We start from the raw sequence: 17938 nt of genomic DNA, 5'->3' as shown, positions 1-17938 counted from the left end.
TAGGATCTGTACCTCACAGAATCATGGAATTGTTATGGCACATTTGACCAATCATGCCAGTACATCAAACAAGCGGCATGTTGGCTCAGTGGTTAGCACTGCTGCCTCACAGCACCAGGGACCCAGGTTCAATTCCAGCCTCAGGCGACTGTCTGTGTGGAGTTTGCACATTCTCCCTGTGTCTGCGTGGGTTTCCTCCCACAGTTCAAAGATTAGATTAGATTAGATTACTTACAGTGTAGAAACAGGCCCTTCGGCCCAACAAGTCCACACCGCCCCGCCGAAGCGCAACCCACCCATACCCCCTACATTTACCCTTTACCTAACACTACGGGCAATTTAGCGTGGCCAATTCACCTGACCTGCACATCTTTGGACTGTGGGAGGAAACCGGAGTACCCGGAGGAAACCCACGCAGACACGGGGAGAACGTGCAAACTCCACACAGTCAGTCACCTGAGGCGGGAATTGAACCCAGGTCTCTGGAGCTGTGAGGCAGCAGTGCTAATCACTGTGCCACCGTGCCACCCCACCACTGTGCCACCGTGCCACCCCACCACTGTGCCACCGTGCCACCCCACCACTGTGCCACCGTGCCACCCCTGTGATGTGCAGGTCAGGTGAATTGGCCATTCTAAATTGCCCATAGTGCTAGGTGCATTAGTCAGGCGTAAATACAGGGTAGGGGAATGGGTCTGGGTAGGTTACTCTTTGGAGCGTTGGTGTGGAATTGTTGGGCTGAAGGACCTAATTCCATATTGTAGGGAATCTAATCTAAGCATCCTCACCTAGTGCCAATCTCCTACTTTCCCCCACACCTTTTTACACTATTTCTATGCAAGGAATCATCCAATTACCTCTTCTGATTCAGTTGAATCTGCCTCTGCCACATTTACAGCTAGTGCAATCCATTCCCTAAATACTCGCTGTGTAAAAACCCTTTCTCTCGCATTGTCCTTGCTTCTTTTGCACATCACTTTCAATCTTTGTTTCTCATTCGCCTTTCCTTTACAAGCAGAACAACTTCTTCCTCTCTACTCTTTCCAGCTACTTATAATTTTGATGCTTGTGATTTTTAAAACCTCTAATGTCAGGCCTCTTCTCTCCAGGGAGATCAGTCCAAACATATCTGGTGGTCATTTGTAGACAATATTGTGCCTCTGCTTAGAAATGCAAGCTGCACAGGCACAAATCAGTTAGGTTGCACTAATGTCTGTTTTGTAAATTATAATGTATTCTACTGCTTTAAGTTAACAAGAGTAAATCCCCGATGAGTGATTTATTATTCGGCCTTTGTCATTAACATGAAAAGGAGGCAGTGGCGTAGTTATAGTGTCACTGGGCCTACATTCCTGAACCTGCGGCCTATGTTCTTGGAGCATGGATTTAAATCCCATCATGGCAGAAACTTGAATTCAATAAAATCTAAGCTGGCCCAGTGGTCACTATGTAACCATTGTTGATTGTTGTAAAAACCTATCTGATTCTCTAATGTCCCTTAGGAAAGAAAATCTGCCATCTTTTACCTTGCATGTGACTCCAGAACCAACTGGTTGATATGGTTGACTCTTGCCTGCCCTCTGGTCAAATAAGAATGGACAAAAAAATGTGGTGCCCATGTTCCATAAATGATGTTTATTTTTTTAAAAAGTCAGAGATCGATCTGGTTATTTTGGCTATCTGATGGAATGATTGTAGTGTTAGGGGCAATTGAATGTAAGAGGGAAGGATCTGGATAGACTAGGGGAGAGAAATGAAATACCTTAGAGGAATCTTGGAATGATTCTAGCTTCAAACAGGGAAGGGTTGTGCTAGCAAGTACATAAGCACCTCACTTATGAGAGATTTTGGAGGTGAAATATCTTGACAGAAAAGGGCTCAAGTGAAATACAATGAGGTTGACAAGTTATTGGGGAAACGGATTATGCAACAGTGGGGCAGGTGAAGTACGCAGGAATCTGATTATGTCTGATTATGTTCATCATGGTCACCATTGTCATGGATCACAGGAACAGCCTGCAACTCAGTAAGACGAAGCTCGCCATATCAATACAGTCGGCTCTGCTATTACGTGTGTTTTTTTTAACTTGAATTGGCTTTAATGTGATTGAAGAATTTAGAATTTTATTTGTAGAATGCAAATTTTACTTACCTGCATTGGTTATAATGTGATTCTGACCCCATTAGTTTAAATGGCTTGGCTATTGCACGATTTTCTTATAATGCGAGATTGCATGAGAATGGAACTATCGCGGTATATCAGAACCAACTGTACAAACATCAACACAGCGAATTGCAATGCAATGCACTTTTGATTTCAATGAGGCAGCACATAAATTAGGAGGAGTAAGTAGTATTTTTTTAAAGGGGTCGGAGTTGATGGCTGAAATGTGGAGCCAATTGAAGGACTACTCCAATAATCAGGAGTCCAATGTTTATTCAGTGTTAAACATTTGTCTTCAATTTCCACCTAAGCATTTATCATACTATTCAGGCAGTTTTTCTGGTAATCCTCGAATATGATTCATCTCTTTCACTTTGGCAGCTTGGGTTAGAATTTTCAGTCAGGGAATTCATCTTTAAAGGGGTTTGTGACACTGTGGTTATGTCATTGCCTCTCTGGAACAGATGGGCTGGGTTCAAGTCCAACCAGGTATGTCTCTACTTCAGAACTGAATGCACACCTCACTGATGACCATTGATTTCCAAGAAATTCTCAGAGGGTCTGGTGGCTCTTAGTCTGTTCCTTCTTCCTCTACAGGCTGTATTGCAACCAAGAATAAATATAGTGCTTCCTGTCACAGGAGCCATTGTAGAATAGACCGTATCACTCTTGCAGATGAGGTTCCAAACCCTGAACCAGGAACCAGTTAAATGTTACAATGCAATATACCCTTAAGTAAATGTCCTGCATCATAATGGTGTGCTGTGCCTTCCATAATCTCCAAAGTGGGGGAAGGCGTGAAAGTGGCAAGTGACAATTGTTGGCACGGAAGGAGGTATAGGAGTGAGAGGAGAAAAGTGAGGGTGTAAATCCTCAGATCGGCTATGATGATCATCAAAGAGAAAAAGAAGAGAGGGAAGTGTTCCATTGAGGCTGAGATAGCCTGATAGCAACTGACTCCCAGAGTGTGACTGAAGCTGCCCAGAGACACCTCCTGAACCCATTATATATGTTTTCATTCAAGCATTTGACTGTGAGACCAACTGTCTTGGTGAATTCAATATTCCTCATGGATGGGAATGGACTTTTATTCGCTTCATCGATAAAATTAAATGTTTCCATTTTAGCTCTGGTTCTGATCCTACTTCCTCTGTGGAAAAAAAAAGCTATTTGATATCAAGCACTTTTGCAGTCACACACCCTTGGATTATTGTGCAAAAATGCTCCTTGTATCAAAGACATATATCACAGTAGGACGTCTACCCCTTGCTGAATACAATAAGGTTGTCCCACATTCTGGGACTACTCCTTACGCACTTCACACACTCTCTCTCCCTGTAGTTCTATAGGATGCAATGATTCTTTGCCTGAACATCCTCGCTGACAAAGCTTCCCCTACCATGGGTTATGAGGTTTTGAGCTTTTTCCTCCCATTGGTCAGAAAATTATGAGAGATTTACATGTAATTCATCTATGGCCAAACATATACAATTAGATTCTCTAGCATGCCGTTGAGAATCCTAGACATGGAAGAGACCTTTCCTGGCTACAGTGAGTAGGTACATGACAGATTTGCCACTGCTCCCATAAGATGCATGTGCTAAGTGCAGCAATGTTTTAATTAACGTTTTGGATTCAAGTGAATAGTCACATATTAGTAATACACTATTAGTGAAACTCTTGTCATGTACTTTTAAAGTTATTGGTTCTAGTCCCACTAATTAGAGTGGCCACTGTAGTCTTTGGAACAAGGTCAACCAGGTGAACTTCATAGAATATGGGTTCCATGACTGGGGCAGGTAATTTGGTCCAGTCAGAGTTAGATGACAGTTATAAACAAGAGTGTCAAGGCTTCAGCTCATTATATGAGCTGACTCTGACCTAGCTAGGTCAGTGCCATGTACTGCGCACATGTAAATAATGGGTGACTTGGTGATGGGGTGCTGGCCTTCGTGGAGTTATTTTATCAACCAGTACCTTCTTTCAGATCAGAGCCAATTCCAGGATTTTTACCCAGCATCCTTTTCAAAGTAAAGATGGCAAATGCCTTTGGAGGGTGATTAGGTTAGATTAGATTAGATTAGATTAGATTAGATTCATTACAGTGTGGAAACAGGCCCTTCGGCCCAACAAGTCCACACCGACCCGCCGAAGAGTAACCCACCCAGACCCATTCCCCTACATTTACCCCTTCACCTAACACTACGGGCAATTTAGCATGGCCCATTCACCTAACCTGCACATTTTTGGATTGTGGGAGGAAACCGGAGGACCCGGAGGAAACCCACTCAGACACGGGGAGAATGTGCAAACTCCACACAGAGAGTCGCCTGAGGCAGGAATTGAACCCGGGTCTCTGGCGCTGTGAAGCAGCAGTGCTATCCACTGTGCCACCGTGCCATGATGTTCCCATGCATCTGCTCCCCTCTCTTTAAAAAAAAATCAGATGAATTCTTAATGGGACATTTTACATAATTTGAAAACTCTGAAATTTTAGACTGAACACTTGACTACATTTTTCTGATTCCTTTGGAAAAAGACACACGTATAACATCAAGGGGGTCAGAGAGTGAGACTTCAACCTTAAGGTTTGAATATAACATGCAGAACAACATTCTGATATCTTCACTTTATTCCATTTTCTGAATGGCAACTGACATGGAGGGCAGACTTTATACTTGGATACATAAATATGGCTACTTGAAAGTATAAAACCATCTTATTCTTTTTTATTTTTCAAGTGTAGACTGAAATGGGATAAGAACTGTTTTAAAATCAAGGATTGCTAAAGCACTACTGCATGATTTTGAAATCGAGTAACCTGGCACTCATTATACGTATGGTTTAGATAACACAATGACAGGTTAAGCAGTAGTAGGGGAAGGTGTAGATGAGCTGAAACCAAGATCCAAGCAGATATTCAGCTGGCAATAAGTAGCTGGTTTGCCAATGGACTAGTGACTAGTTATTAATGACAAAAAGGCTTTTGGCCTGTGAACATGCAATTGACTCACAAGTAGCTGAACAACTTGGAACTATGAATAAGATAGTGAGAAGCTAGCAGATCTCTCAAAATTTAGGAGCTGTCTAATCTCTGCAGTAAAAATCTGCTTTAAGCCTGAAGAAAGCAAATTTATTTTTACTTCAGATGCTGTAAGCTGTGACTTTCGATTAATAAGTCAGAGAACTTTTACAAATGTGAAGTAGTCATCCCATGCCTCCTACAAAACCAGTGAAAACATAGAGAGAAGGAAGACAGGAAAGCCTTATTTTTAATCAGCAAAAGAACCATCTCAATAGATCCTGTGAACAGAGGCCAGTATAGAGTTTTCCTATTCTTCCTTCTATCAGTAACACCCTTTTTTTTCCTATCTGTGTTTGTCTGTCTGCATGTACAGCTAGAGGGAGAGTTTATAAGGAGATTAATTTTAACTTGTAGATTTCTATGCCAATGGTTCATAATTGTTTACCGGTAGCTACATTCTATATTAAGTAAACAGTAATAATTGTAATAAATAGTAATTCTTGTTGACTACAGAAACCCAGTCCGTTACTTTCTGTCGACATGATGTGAAAAGGCTGTGTTTCCTGATGCTCCTAAAAGGTTTCTGCTGTGTGTACAGCAAGTTCTGTGCAGGAGTGAACAGGACATAATTGTGCTATTGGCAGTTATGCTTCATATTGCACATGCATATAGTGTAATTTTATGATGTCAGCTGACATTCTCATCTGAAACTCAGGTAAAGTGGGGAATTCTGCATAATTTTAACTTCTTTTTAACTTCTCTGATAATTAAGGAATAACTGGAGGTTCAATTCCAGCACTTTGCTCCAGTTAGATGTAACAAAAGTCACCTGAGGATTTCTAAATTTTACTAAAACTGTACAGAAACCACAGGACTTCAGAGCCTTGCATGTTAAAAGATGATGTTGATAAAGTGTGGAGCTGGAAAAAGCACAGCAGGTCAAGTAGCATCAGAGAAACAGGGGACTCAATGTTTCAGATCAGGCCTTTTATCAGTATTGACGAAAGGTCCCAATCTGCAATGTAAACTGTTCCCCTGATGTTGCTTTGCTTTCTGTGCTTTTTCTAGCTCCATACTTTATCGACTCTGACTTTCTGTATCTGTAGTCCAAACTATCTCCAAGTTGTTAAACAATGGTGGCAAGCAAGTGGAAGCTCTGCAGTGGCTCTGCCCAGCAGCCATAGGGAATGCTAACATGGTGTGCCAGGGAGAGTGGAGCAGCAAGCAAAGTTAAACGTGGAGCATAAGGTGCCAGCACAATGGGGATATCCTGCAGAATGGCTTTAAGACAGTGTCATTTGAGTAGAGGAAGTGGCTGAGGGAAAGGTATAAAAGTCCTGCTGAATAGCAAGGCCACCTTGCATGGATCTCATTCATGTAGTCCTCAGACATCCATTGAGGAAGAGGAGCAGGAAGGAGGGAGGTGTAAACACACTCAGTGGGAGATCAGCAATATAATTGAGATACAATGGAAGTGGGCTGGAGCACATGCAAACAGGCTCCTCCGTTTGGAAAAGGCTAATTTCCACATAAGAACTAAAATCCAAGGCTTGACATCCTGCAAATGTCAAGGCAGAGGCACATACAAATGCAGTGCCTCTTCAGGAAGGCCATAATTGATCTGTCATTCTAGATTGTGGCTCTCCATTTCAGTCATGCTGAAAATAACCATTATGCCTATATTTTGTGAACTTTACCCACTGAAGATTGGTATGCAATGTAGATATCCCAGAATACTGTTCAGGAGGGAATTCCAGGATTTTGATCCAGTATCATTGAAAGAATGGAAATGTAGTTCCAAGTCATGATGGTAAGTGACTCGGAGAGGAATTTGCTGCCCATATTTTCCAGGTGTTATGGTCGTTGATTTGGAAGTTGCTGTTTAAACAGCCCTGGTGAATGTATGAAGTGCATCCTTTAGTGCTGCTAATGTCTGTTGGTGATGGAGGAAATGAATCTTTGTGGATGTGGTGCCAATCAAACAGGCTGCAATGTCCTGAATTATGTCAAACTTCTTAAGAATTGTTGATTTGCAATCATCCATCACTCTCCAGACTTGTAACTTTAGATGGTTGCCAGGCATTGAGGTGAATTACTTGCTATAGGGTTCCTAGCTCATAAGGTACTCTTGTATGGAATTTATATAGGTGATCCGGTTCAATTTCTGATGAGTGGTAACCCCCAGGAGATGTTGATAGGAAGAAAATTCAGTGGTGGTAATGCCATTGAACATCAAGCAATGGTAGTTAAATTCTGTCTTCTCGGTAATGGTGATTGTCTGACATTTTTGTGGCACAAATGCAACTTGGCAGCCCAAGCCTAGAGATTGTCATTTGGGCACAGGCTGCTTCAGTGCGTGAGGAGTATTGCGTGGTGCTGATCATTGTGCAATGGTTTGAATCCCATCATGGCAGATGGTTACATTTTTAATTGAATAAAGACCTGAAATAAATGGCTAGCCAAATGGCAACCATGTAACCACTATCAAACCCATCTGGTTCATTAATGCTCATTAGACAGCCACAGCAATGCAGTTGATTTTTCACTGACTCTTTGTTCAATTGGGTGACAAATGCTGGCCTAGACAGGAACACCCACAGCCCATGAATGAATAAGATAAAACACTCCTCCCACCTTCTAAGGCATACTTGTTACCTCCCAGCTATGCTGGAAAGTTTTAAGAACAGGGTAATCTAGAGCCATCTTATCCTTCCGATCTTGCCACTGTTTTCTTTGGCTCATGGACGAGATGATGACATGCTAGTCTGTGTGCATTTCTGGGATCCATAGGTTCATCTGTTGGATCAGGTTTCCCATGAAGAACAGCAGTCTTTTGAAGAAGCAAGCAAAGCACCATGCCTTTGGAGATATGGCAGCACTGAAGACCAGAATGGAGCCTTGCATTGTCCATGCCTGTATATGCATAGCATCTGAAAGGTCTGCCTGGAGTTTCCCTTGCTTCTCTGTAGCTACAGCTTTTATCACATTGCTAATTACGTCAACATTTAGTCCTTTCTTCATAACCCTGTTATCCCACATCAGAATTATTCATATTCTTCATAAATCTGCAACACTGATTAAATGCAGTCTGTCACAATGCCGACAGATTGACTGAATTGGGTGTTGATTCTGAAAGATACCAATCTACTTTTGTACAAAAATATAGATGATGAGTATAGGAACAGGGATGTCTTGCTGCAGGGCCTCAGAGAGGCCATAACTTGAGTATTTGTACGCAGTTGTGGTCTCCTAGTCTGAGAAAGGACATTCTTGGTATTGAGGAAGTTCAACAAAGGTTCACCAGATTGATTCCTGGGTGGCAGAACTGACGTATGAAGAAAGATTGAATTAACTGGGTTTGTACTCAGTGGAATTTAGAAGAATCAGGGGGGATCTCATAGAAACATATAAAGTCCTGATGAGACTGTATAGGCTATAGGCGGGAAGAATGTTCCTGATGTTGAGCAAGTCCAGAACTAGGGGCCACAGTCTAAAAATAAGGGGTAAAGCATTCAGGACTGTGATGAGGAAGAATTTCTTCACTCCGACTTATAAACCTGTGAAATTCTCTCCCACAGGAAGATGTTGGGGACAGGTCATAGATATATTCAAAAGGGGGCTTTATGTTGCCTTTGCAGCTAAGGGGATGGAAAGAAAGCAAGTGTGGGAAAAACAAATTGCATGAAGAGCCAGGATCATATTAAATGACAGTGCAGGCTCAAAGGGCTGAATGGCCTATTCCTGCACCTATTTTCTATGTTTCAAAGAAGGAAGCTTGTATGCAAATCAAAAATGAGAAAGAAAAATTTTTCAAAGTAAGAATGGGAATCTCCGATCACAAGCTGAAAGATAGGTAAATGTAGAGAGCTTGTTCAGGTAGTATAAACAATGTACAGATTAACAGATTGCCCCTTAAATTGAATCATCTATAAATTGTGCAACACCCTATCAGATAAAGTTGAGGAAAATGATCATCCTCATTAGCATGGAGGGAAGGACTTCTTGATTTTATTTATGTTGTTGTACAAGAACATTTGCAAGATAGCATTCTCATTTCACAAGATAACTACATTTTTGCTCCCCCTGGCTGCCTCAGACCAAACCAAAGTGAAACACTGCATTTGTGAAAAACTTAAAAAGATCAAACACAATCTCCACTGCTCTTGATCCAAGATCCTAAATCCAATCTCACTTGAGTGTCATTCTTAAAGCCCTTGGCCTCCTTTCATCCACCTAGCTGTTGAACATCCCCCTCTAGTCCCAATGGCTCTCCGAAACCTTGGTCCTTCAAAGCAACCCAATCCCTCGTGGCCCCATAATACAAGCTGACCACTTACTTATGCAGCCTCATACTGCAGCACTGTTTGCATAATATGTGGTTTGGGCTCAAAATCCAAGACTGTTTTCATCACTGTGTTTTGAGGGGCACTAATACTCAGCGAGTGACATGCAAAAGTGGCCACTCCTGGATTTAAGACCCGGTCAATTCTCAGTGGTATTGTTATCGCTGTTCATACAGTTTGTATGTATGCATGTGTGTTTCTGTCTGTGCATTGCTGTTGCATTTCATTATTGCTGTTTCTACTCAATGTACTGATTGATTGGTCTGGTTTCAGATGGAGATATGCCAATACATAATGAAGAGGAGGTAATAGAGAACGGTCAGATCCAGTCTTCAGAAACGGAGGAAAGGTTGCCACAGCCTGTGTCAGGTGAAGTCGTAGCAGACAGTGCAACCCCCTGTACAGAGTCGACAGATAAGCCAGGTGGGATTTGTCTCACAACAGAATCAGACTTATCCATCTAATCTTACTAGATTGTGGCAGTTGCAAGCAGCTCTTGGTAAAAAAATGTATTTAGTGGACCATATTCTCATCATTACAAATTGTGATAGCTTTATAAGTGGAGGAAATTGTGACAAAGGTGTGCTTAAATTGAATTAGTGGTAACGATACAAATTGAATTTTTCCTTTTGTTAATGAAGACTGAAGCTTGCACATTGCTATCTGAGCAGAACAGTGTTATGTTGTTTTGCAGCGTGCAGAGAGGCGACTGGGATTTAGTCAATTTCTCCAACAAAAGATCAGAGTGAAGTAGTGTCAGCAGGAACAAAATGTGAATTTATCAGAAGTGCTGTCAAATAATTTCAAAAGTCACATGGGGGCCCGTGAGAGAGGAAGACCTTCGACACAGAATTTATAAGGAAAAGATCAAAGGGTCATCAAGCTCATGTGAACAAATTGAGCACACCTAAGATGGCTCTTAAATCTTTAATCATTTAGAATGGAGGTGTAGCTTTCTATTGATTAATATACAAATCCCAGAATTTCATTTAAGTCACTGCCCTGATATAACCTAAGGTGCTGTCAATATAAAGGTGGTGACACTTCTGGTCAGACAATGTATTTTAGGTGTGAGGTCTTGTTTGGTGTCTGTCTATGTCTTCACCTGGAGTTGGACTGGTTTTGTTTCAAACCTAGGGATTTGTGAAATGCCACATTGACTGATTGTCTATAAATTGTGTGCTTTTTGAACAAAATAGTCCTTTACATTGATAACATCTTAAGCTATCTTGTCCAGTGCTCCGAAAGCTAGTGTTTTCAAATAAATCCATTGTACTGTAACCTGGCATAGTGTAATTTTTTACCTTGTCAAACCCCAGCACCTCCACAGCATGTCAAATATTTTGATAGATATGTAAAGCTTTTTAGTTTTAATCGGCTGTCAATTCAAGAGTTGCTCTAACTGAATAACTTATGTGATCAGTCTCAGTTTTAAAGCTTTGCATGAATATTCAAATGGTGTGCTAGCCTAAAGTGGTTGAGGTAGTGAGCCAATGGGGTCTGCACATGATGGGCTAAATATTGTTGGGGAATCAGTAACCCAATGGGTGTGCAGAAAGTATAGAACATTCTGGCTTTTGCTAACCTAGGAGACTGACTCGATTCTATGGCAATCAAACCAGTAAACCAGTAAAGTCACCATAGTCCTATCAGATCACAGGGCTGCTCTTTCATTAGAGAGAGACAACTCAGATAAAGGGAGAGGCTGTGAAGTAGAGCCTGTCTTGGTAATCTGACCTGGTGTGGGAATTGAACCCATACTGTTGGCATCACTCTGTGTCACAACCAGGTTTGTCCAGCCAAATGAGTTAACTAACCCCAATCAGGCCAAAGGTTCGGGCTCTCATTCCTTCAAGGATAGTTAACCTTCTCCAGAAGCTGTTGGAAAGTCAAAAGGCTGTCAGCTCTTCAGTCCCAGCCACACCAAAGGGTGCATTGTCTGTGGCTGAGTATGTTTGTGCAGCCCAGAGCAACCTTGAGACCAACTTAAGTGGGCTTAGTATCACTCGGATTGTCTGGAGTGGCAAACTCCTGTGATTGGGTGGGCATGGGTGGAGGGGATGGTGATGGGCGAGGACAGGGAAATATTTTTCTTGGGGCTGTCCCGAGTCTTCAGATAAGCAACAGACAGTGCCAATGAGGATGGTCCCCTTCCTCCCACAGGCCACAGGGAGATTCCACAGGCTTTATGAGTTGGCCTCCCCATGTGGTACAGGTTACTGTATTGTAAGAGTGCCATTTTCATGGGCAGTAAAGTTGATCTTAATTGGCTATGTCAAGGTCTCATTTTGCTTTTGTGCTCAGAGGCTGTACTCCACCACCTGCTTTGCTGACAGAATTTGACATGATGGGGCAGATGATGGCACTGCACTGCCGTCTTCCTCCTGGTTCTTTGCCCTGCATCCTATTTTGCATCTTATAATAAAACTTCCTGTTTAATTCCATCCAGTTAAGCACCCAGCAATAAACAGCAGCAGCAGGGACAGTGGTAGGAGAAACCTCAGATGGCAAAATCAATGCTTTTTCATTACTGCACCTTCCTCCCACCTTAATTAGTCTCAAACTTTCAACATATCCTTCTATTCCTTTCTCCCTCATGAATTTACCTTGGTCCTCCTTAAATACATCAATATACACAACACAATCTCAGTGTTCTTTGAGTGATGATCATTTGAATTCATCATTAGATTTATTAGTGATTATCTTACATTAATGAACACTAGTTTTGGAAAACTCAGATGAGAAACTATTGACAAGCAGTTAGTTTTGCCAAGTATTTCTAGGTGAGCCGAGCAGTAATAGCTGTTTCTGGATTAGTGGTGCTGGAAGAGCACAGCAGTTCAGGCAGCATCCGAGGAGCAGTAAAATCGATGTTTCGGGCAAAAGCCAAACGTCGATTTTACTGCTCCTCGGATGCTGCCCAAACGGCTGTGCTCTTCCAGCACCACTAATCCAGAATCTGGTTTTCAGTATCTGCAGTTATTGTTTTAACTTAGTAATAGCTTTTGTCTGAAATATAGGAAAGTCTGCTTATCATACAGTGGATTGTTCCATTGTACAAAAAGACTAACACAAGCATAACTTTGCAAGCTTAAAATGAGGAGCTTACATCCAATGTGGTGGGCATGTGCAATATTAGCCAGAATTGCCATCTATACATAATGCTGTGCCAGCAACTGAGACATCTGAGAACTTAAATATCTTAAATAGAGGTTCATCCTTTTGTAATTTGTATATTTGTAAAATTGTAATATCAACAAAACATTTTTGATGCTTCCTTTATGAAATTGTCTTGCTCTGAGTACAGCTGAAAACAAGTAGTTGTTGAAAGAGTGACTGCGGGCTGTGACTAAAAGCTTTAAAAAAACTTGTGATTTTTAAGTCATGAGGTGCAGACCTGCTCCTCTTGGTTGCACATTAAAAGGATAAACTGACCCCCCCTTCCACACCTCATAATTACCATCTCCCGCTGTTTCCTGATTGTCATTCTATTCCTAAACTGGAGACCAATGCTAGTAATCCAATGGTCACGGAAATTTGAAAGCATTTTATTTACCATCTGTCCTTCCTCATTACTGCAATAGGTTCCTGATACTCTTACAAACAGGTTTGCAGTACTCTCTAACCTTGCTAGTAATATCAATTTCTTGTCCTTATTTCTTGATCTTTTATTCCATGTAATTAATTTTCAATTCGGTTCTGATTGAGAGCAAATACAGAAAATATTCAATACATTCTTGCACTTAATCAATATTAGTTATATTCTAAGTAGGACTTAAGAACATAAAAACTAGGAGCAGGAGTAAGAAATTCAGCCCATCAAGCCTGCTCCACTATTTCATATGAGCATGGCTGATCTCATCTCAATCTCAAATTGATTTTCCTGCACACTCTCCATAACCATTCAACTCATCACTAATTAAAAATCTGTCTATTTCTTCCTTAAATGTACTCAATGTCCTGACATCACACTCTGAGGTAGTGACTTCCACAAATTCACGGCCATTTGAAAGAAGTAATTTCTCCTCATCTTTGTAATAAGGATAAGAGGTGGCAGATTTAAAACAATGACTCTAACCAATTTTTATAGACGCACCATAGAAAGCATTCTACCCAGATACACCACAGCTTGGTATGGCAGTTGCTCTGCCCAATGCTGCGAGAAATTACAAAGAGTTGTGAATGCGTCCCAGTCCATCAGAAAAACCAGCCTTCCTTTCTTTGATGCCATTTACATTCCCGCTGCCTCAGGAAAGCAACCAACACAATCAAAGACACTCCTAACCCTGTTATAGTCTCTTCCACCCTCTTCCACTGGGCAGAAGATACAACATTTTGAAAACACATATCAACAGATTCAAGAATAGCTTCTTCCCCATGTTATCAGACTTATGAACAGAAATCTCATACACTAGAGTTGATCTTTCTCTGCATCTTCTGCAGCTGTAGTGCTATATTCTGCAATCTGTTTAATTACCCTGCTTTACTCATGGAAGGTACGATTTGTCTGGATACTGTATCTTAGTACATGTGACAATACTGAATCAAATCAAAAAATGCTGACCTTTCATTCTAGATTGCTCCACATGAGGAAGCATAATCTCTACATCTACTTTATCTTTTTAGCATCTTGTATATCTCAATTTTATCTTTTCCCAGTTTTCTAAACTCCAGACAGAAGAGGCCTAAACTGCCCAATCTATCTTTAAAAGACCAACCCCTCATTCTGGAATCAATCTAATGAACCTCCTCTGAATGCCTCTAATGTAACTACATCCCTGCATAAGTCAGGGGACCACTGTGGCACAGTGATTAACACTTCTAGGACACAGGTTTGTTCCAGCCTTGGATGACTGTTTGTACAGAGCTTGCATGTTCTCTGCTTGTCTGTGTGGGTTTGCAATGGGTGTTCTGGTTTCCTCCCACAGCCCAAAGATGTGTGGTTCGGTAGATTGGCCAAGCTAAAATTGTCCTATAGTTTCCAGGATGTGCAGGTTAGGTTGGAGTAGCCATGCTAAAATCAGGGTTATGGGGATAGGGTGAGGGGCTTGGGTCTGGATGGGGTGCTCTTCAAAGGCTGTGTATAGGCTGGATGGGCTGAATGGCTTCTACCTACACTGTAGGGATACTATGTCCAAACTTGTTTGCATTATTCCAAGTGTAGTCTCACTAATGCCTCATACAACTGCAGCAACACTACTGCACTTTTACACTCTATTCCATTAGGAATAAAACCAAAAATTCCATTTACCTTCTGTACCATCTGCCATTCTATGTACTTTTTTTTTGCAATTCATGCACAAGAACACCAAGATCCCTCTGCACTAAAGTAGTCTGGAAAGAAAAATTAAGCTTTTATTTTATCTTGTATCACATCCCATATCTAAAATATGCCAGACTTATTTTGCTAAAGAAAGAAACAAATGGATAGACTGGAAAGAAAAATGCATAAATTAAGATTTTTTTATCTCCAAGAACTCAAAAGTTCTCTCCATTTAGATTACAAATTGCCAAAACGGAAACCTCACACTTAATCACGTTAAACTTTATCTGTCAAATGTTGGCCAATTCACCTAACTATCCATATAGAGTTTTTTTAGATTAGATTACATTTCATTACAATGTGGAAACAGGCCCTTCGGCCCAACAAGTCCACACTGACCCGCCGAAGCGCAACCCACCCATACCCCTACATTTATCCCTTACCTAACACTATGGGCAATTTAGCATGGCCAATTCACCTGACCTGCACATCTTTGGACTGTGGGAGGAAACCAGAACACCCGGAGGAAACCCACGCAGACACGGGGAGAACGTGCAAACTCCACACAGTCAGTCGCCTGAGTCGGGAATTGAACCCGGGTCTCTGGTGCTGTGAGGCAGCAGTGCTAACCACTGTGCCACCGTGCCGCCCATTGTAGCGTCATATACCACGGAAACAGACCCTTTGGCCCAACAAGTCCATCCTGACCATAATCCAAAACTAAATTACTCCCACCTGCCTGCACTTGGGCCATATCCCTCCAAAACATTCCTTATTCATGTACTTATCTAAATGTGTTTTAAACATGTAACTGTACCCACGTCCACCACTTCCTCTGGAATTTCATTCTACACATGAAGCACTCTGTGATTAAAAAAAAAATTGCCCCCATGTCTTTTTTATTTGTGGGCGGCATGGTGGCACAGTGGTTAGCACTGCTGCCTCACAGCGCCAGAGACCTGGGTTCAATTCCCGCCTCAGGCGACCGACTATGTGGAGTTTGCACATTCTCCCCGTGTCTGTGTGGGTTTCCTCCGGGTCCTCTGGTTTCCTCCCACAGTCCAAAAATGTGCAGGTTAGGTGAATTGGCCATGCTAAATTGCCTGTAGTGTTAGGTGTAGGGGTAAATGTAGGGGAATGGGTCTGGGTGGGTGCGCTTTGGCGGGTCGGTGTGGACTTGTTGGGCCGAAGGGCCTGTTTCGACACTGTAAGTAATCTAATCTATCTTTCTCCTCTCACCTTAAAAATATGATTCTTAGTTTTTAAATCCCACACCTGAGGGAAAGGATACCTGCCATTCACCTCATCTATACCCTTCATTATTTATAAACCTCTATAAAGTCACCTCTCAAATTCCCAAGCTCCAGTGTAAAAAGTCCCACCCTCTCCTTACAACTCAAACCCTCCATTCCCAGCAACATCCCAGTAAATCTTTTCTAAACCCTGTCCCGCTTAATAATATCCTTCCTATAACAGGCAGACTTGAACTGGATATAGTATCTTAGAAGAGGCCTCACCAATGTCCTGTATAACCTCAACATAACCTCGTGACTCCTATACTCAAAGGTCTGAGCAATGGAGACAAGCATGCTAAACATCTTAACCACTCTATCTACAGGTGATGCAAATTTCAAAGAGTTATGTACCTGAACCCGAGGTCTGTCTATTCTACAACACTGTCCAAGGCACTACTTGTAATTATATAAGTCTTGTCTTTGTAATGAAATACCTCATATTTATTGGATTTAAACTCTATTTGCCACTTCTCAGTCCATTGACCCGTTAAATCAAGATGTCTTTGTAATCTTAGATAACCTTCTTCACTGTCCACTATACCACCAATCTTTGTGATCTGTAATCTTACTAACCATGCTTTTTATATTCTCATTTAAATCATTTATATAAACAAGAGTGGAGCAGCACTGATCCTCCAATCCAGAAAACAACATTCTACCATTACCCTCTGTCTCCTGCTGTTAATCCAATTGCCAAGCTAACCCTGAATCCCATGTGATCTAACTTTATTAGTTGTCAACCACTGGAACTTTCTCGAAGGTTTGACTAAAGTCCAAATAAACAATGTTTTCTGTTCTGCACTCATCAGTTTTCTTGGTTACTTCCTCAAAAATCTCAATCACGTTTGCCAGGTCTGATTTCCCTTGCACAAAACCATGCTGACTATTCATAATCATTTCTTGTATCTCCATGTGCATATAAATTCTATCTTTCACAATCCCTTCCAACTACTTACCCACCACTGAAGTCAGATTTCAGTTTCTAGGCTTCTCCTTACGTACTTTTTTAAACAAATGCACAACATTAGCCACTCTCCAGTCATTCATAGTAGACAGGCAAGAGGCTGGAAGAACACAGCAAGCCAGGCAGCATCAGGAGGTGGAGAAGTCAATGTTTCTGGTGTAATCCTTCTTCAGGACTGGGGGTGGGTGTAGAGGAAGCTGCAGATAAAGGCAGGGTAGTGAAGTAGGGATAGGTGAAGACAGGTAGAGGGTATGACCTGGTTGGTCAATGGGAGGAATAAATCTGGTTAGTGGCAGGGAGGAAAACCAAGGGAAATCAGGGGATGGGAAGGGAGGTTATTTGAAATTAGAGAACTCATGTTGAGTCCTCCGGGCTGTAGGCTGCCCAGGTGGAAGATGGGGCATTGTTCCTTCAATTTGTGGTTTGGTTTGTTGTGGCAATGTCAGTCTCCAGTCATTTTGTATTTCACCCGTATTTAGAATTAAAATTTCTACAGAAATTAAACAGACCCTTTGGCTCTACCGCCCCTCCGAAGAGTATTCCATCCAGACCCATTAGCCTAAATTTGACCTGACTAATGCACCTAACCTATACATCCCTGAACACTGTGGACAATAAAGCATGGCCAATTCACCTAAACTTTGGATTGTGGGTGGAAACCCACGCAGACATGGGGAGAATGTGCAAACTCCACACAGACAGTCACCTAATGCTGGAATCGAACCCGAGTCCCTGGCGCTGTGAGGCAGCAGTGCTAACCACTGAGCCACCGTGCTGTCCTAGTATCATTTATAGGTGATACAAATGTTTCTACAAGGGACCCCACTATTTCCTTCCTAACTTCCCACTCTACCGTTATATTTTCTCATACCTCCAGCACTACC

At 41.8% G+C, this 17938-nt stretch overlaps 1 protein-coding gene across 13 annotated transcripts in view; it reads left to right on the top strand.

Moving 5' to 3' along the window:
- phactr1 (phosphatase and actin regulator 1) overlaps positions 1–17938 on the top strand; it is a 477218-nt gene that overhangs the window by 325582 nt on the left and 133698 nt on the right. For 10 of the 13 annotated variants that reach the window (XM_087978667.1, XM_087978665.1, XM_043718985.2 and 7 more), the window contains one exon: positions 9806–9955. The exons of the other annotated variants lie outside the window; for them this stretch is intronic. In XM_087978667.1, coding sequence (XP_087834793.1) covers positions 9806–9955 — 150 coding nt within the window. The remainder of the gene's footprint in view (positions 1–9805; positions 9956–17938) is intronic. 13 annotated transcript variants of the gene reach the window in all.

Source organism: Chiloscyllium plagiosum, unplaced genomic scaffold, assembly GCF_037043375.1.
Source record: "Chiloscyllium plagiosum isolate Xiang-an unplaced genomic scaffold, Cpla_swu_hap1 HiC_scaffold_34, whole genome shotgun sequence".
Taxonomy (NCBI): Eukaryota; Metazoa; Chordata; class Chondrichthyes; order Orectolobiformes; family Hemiscylliidae; genus Chiloscyllium; species Chiloscyllium plagiosum.
Note: the sequence above shows the minus strand (reverse complement) of the source record. Positions and strands in the feature narration are given on the sequence as shown.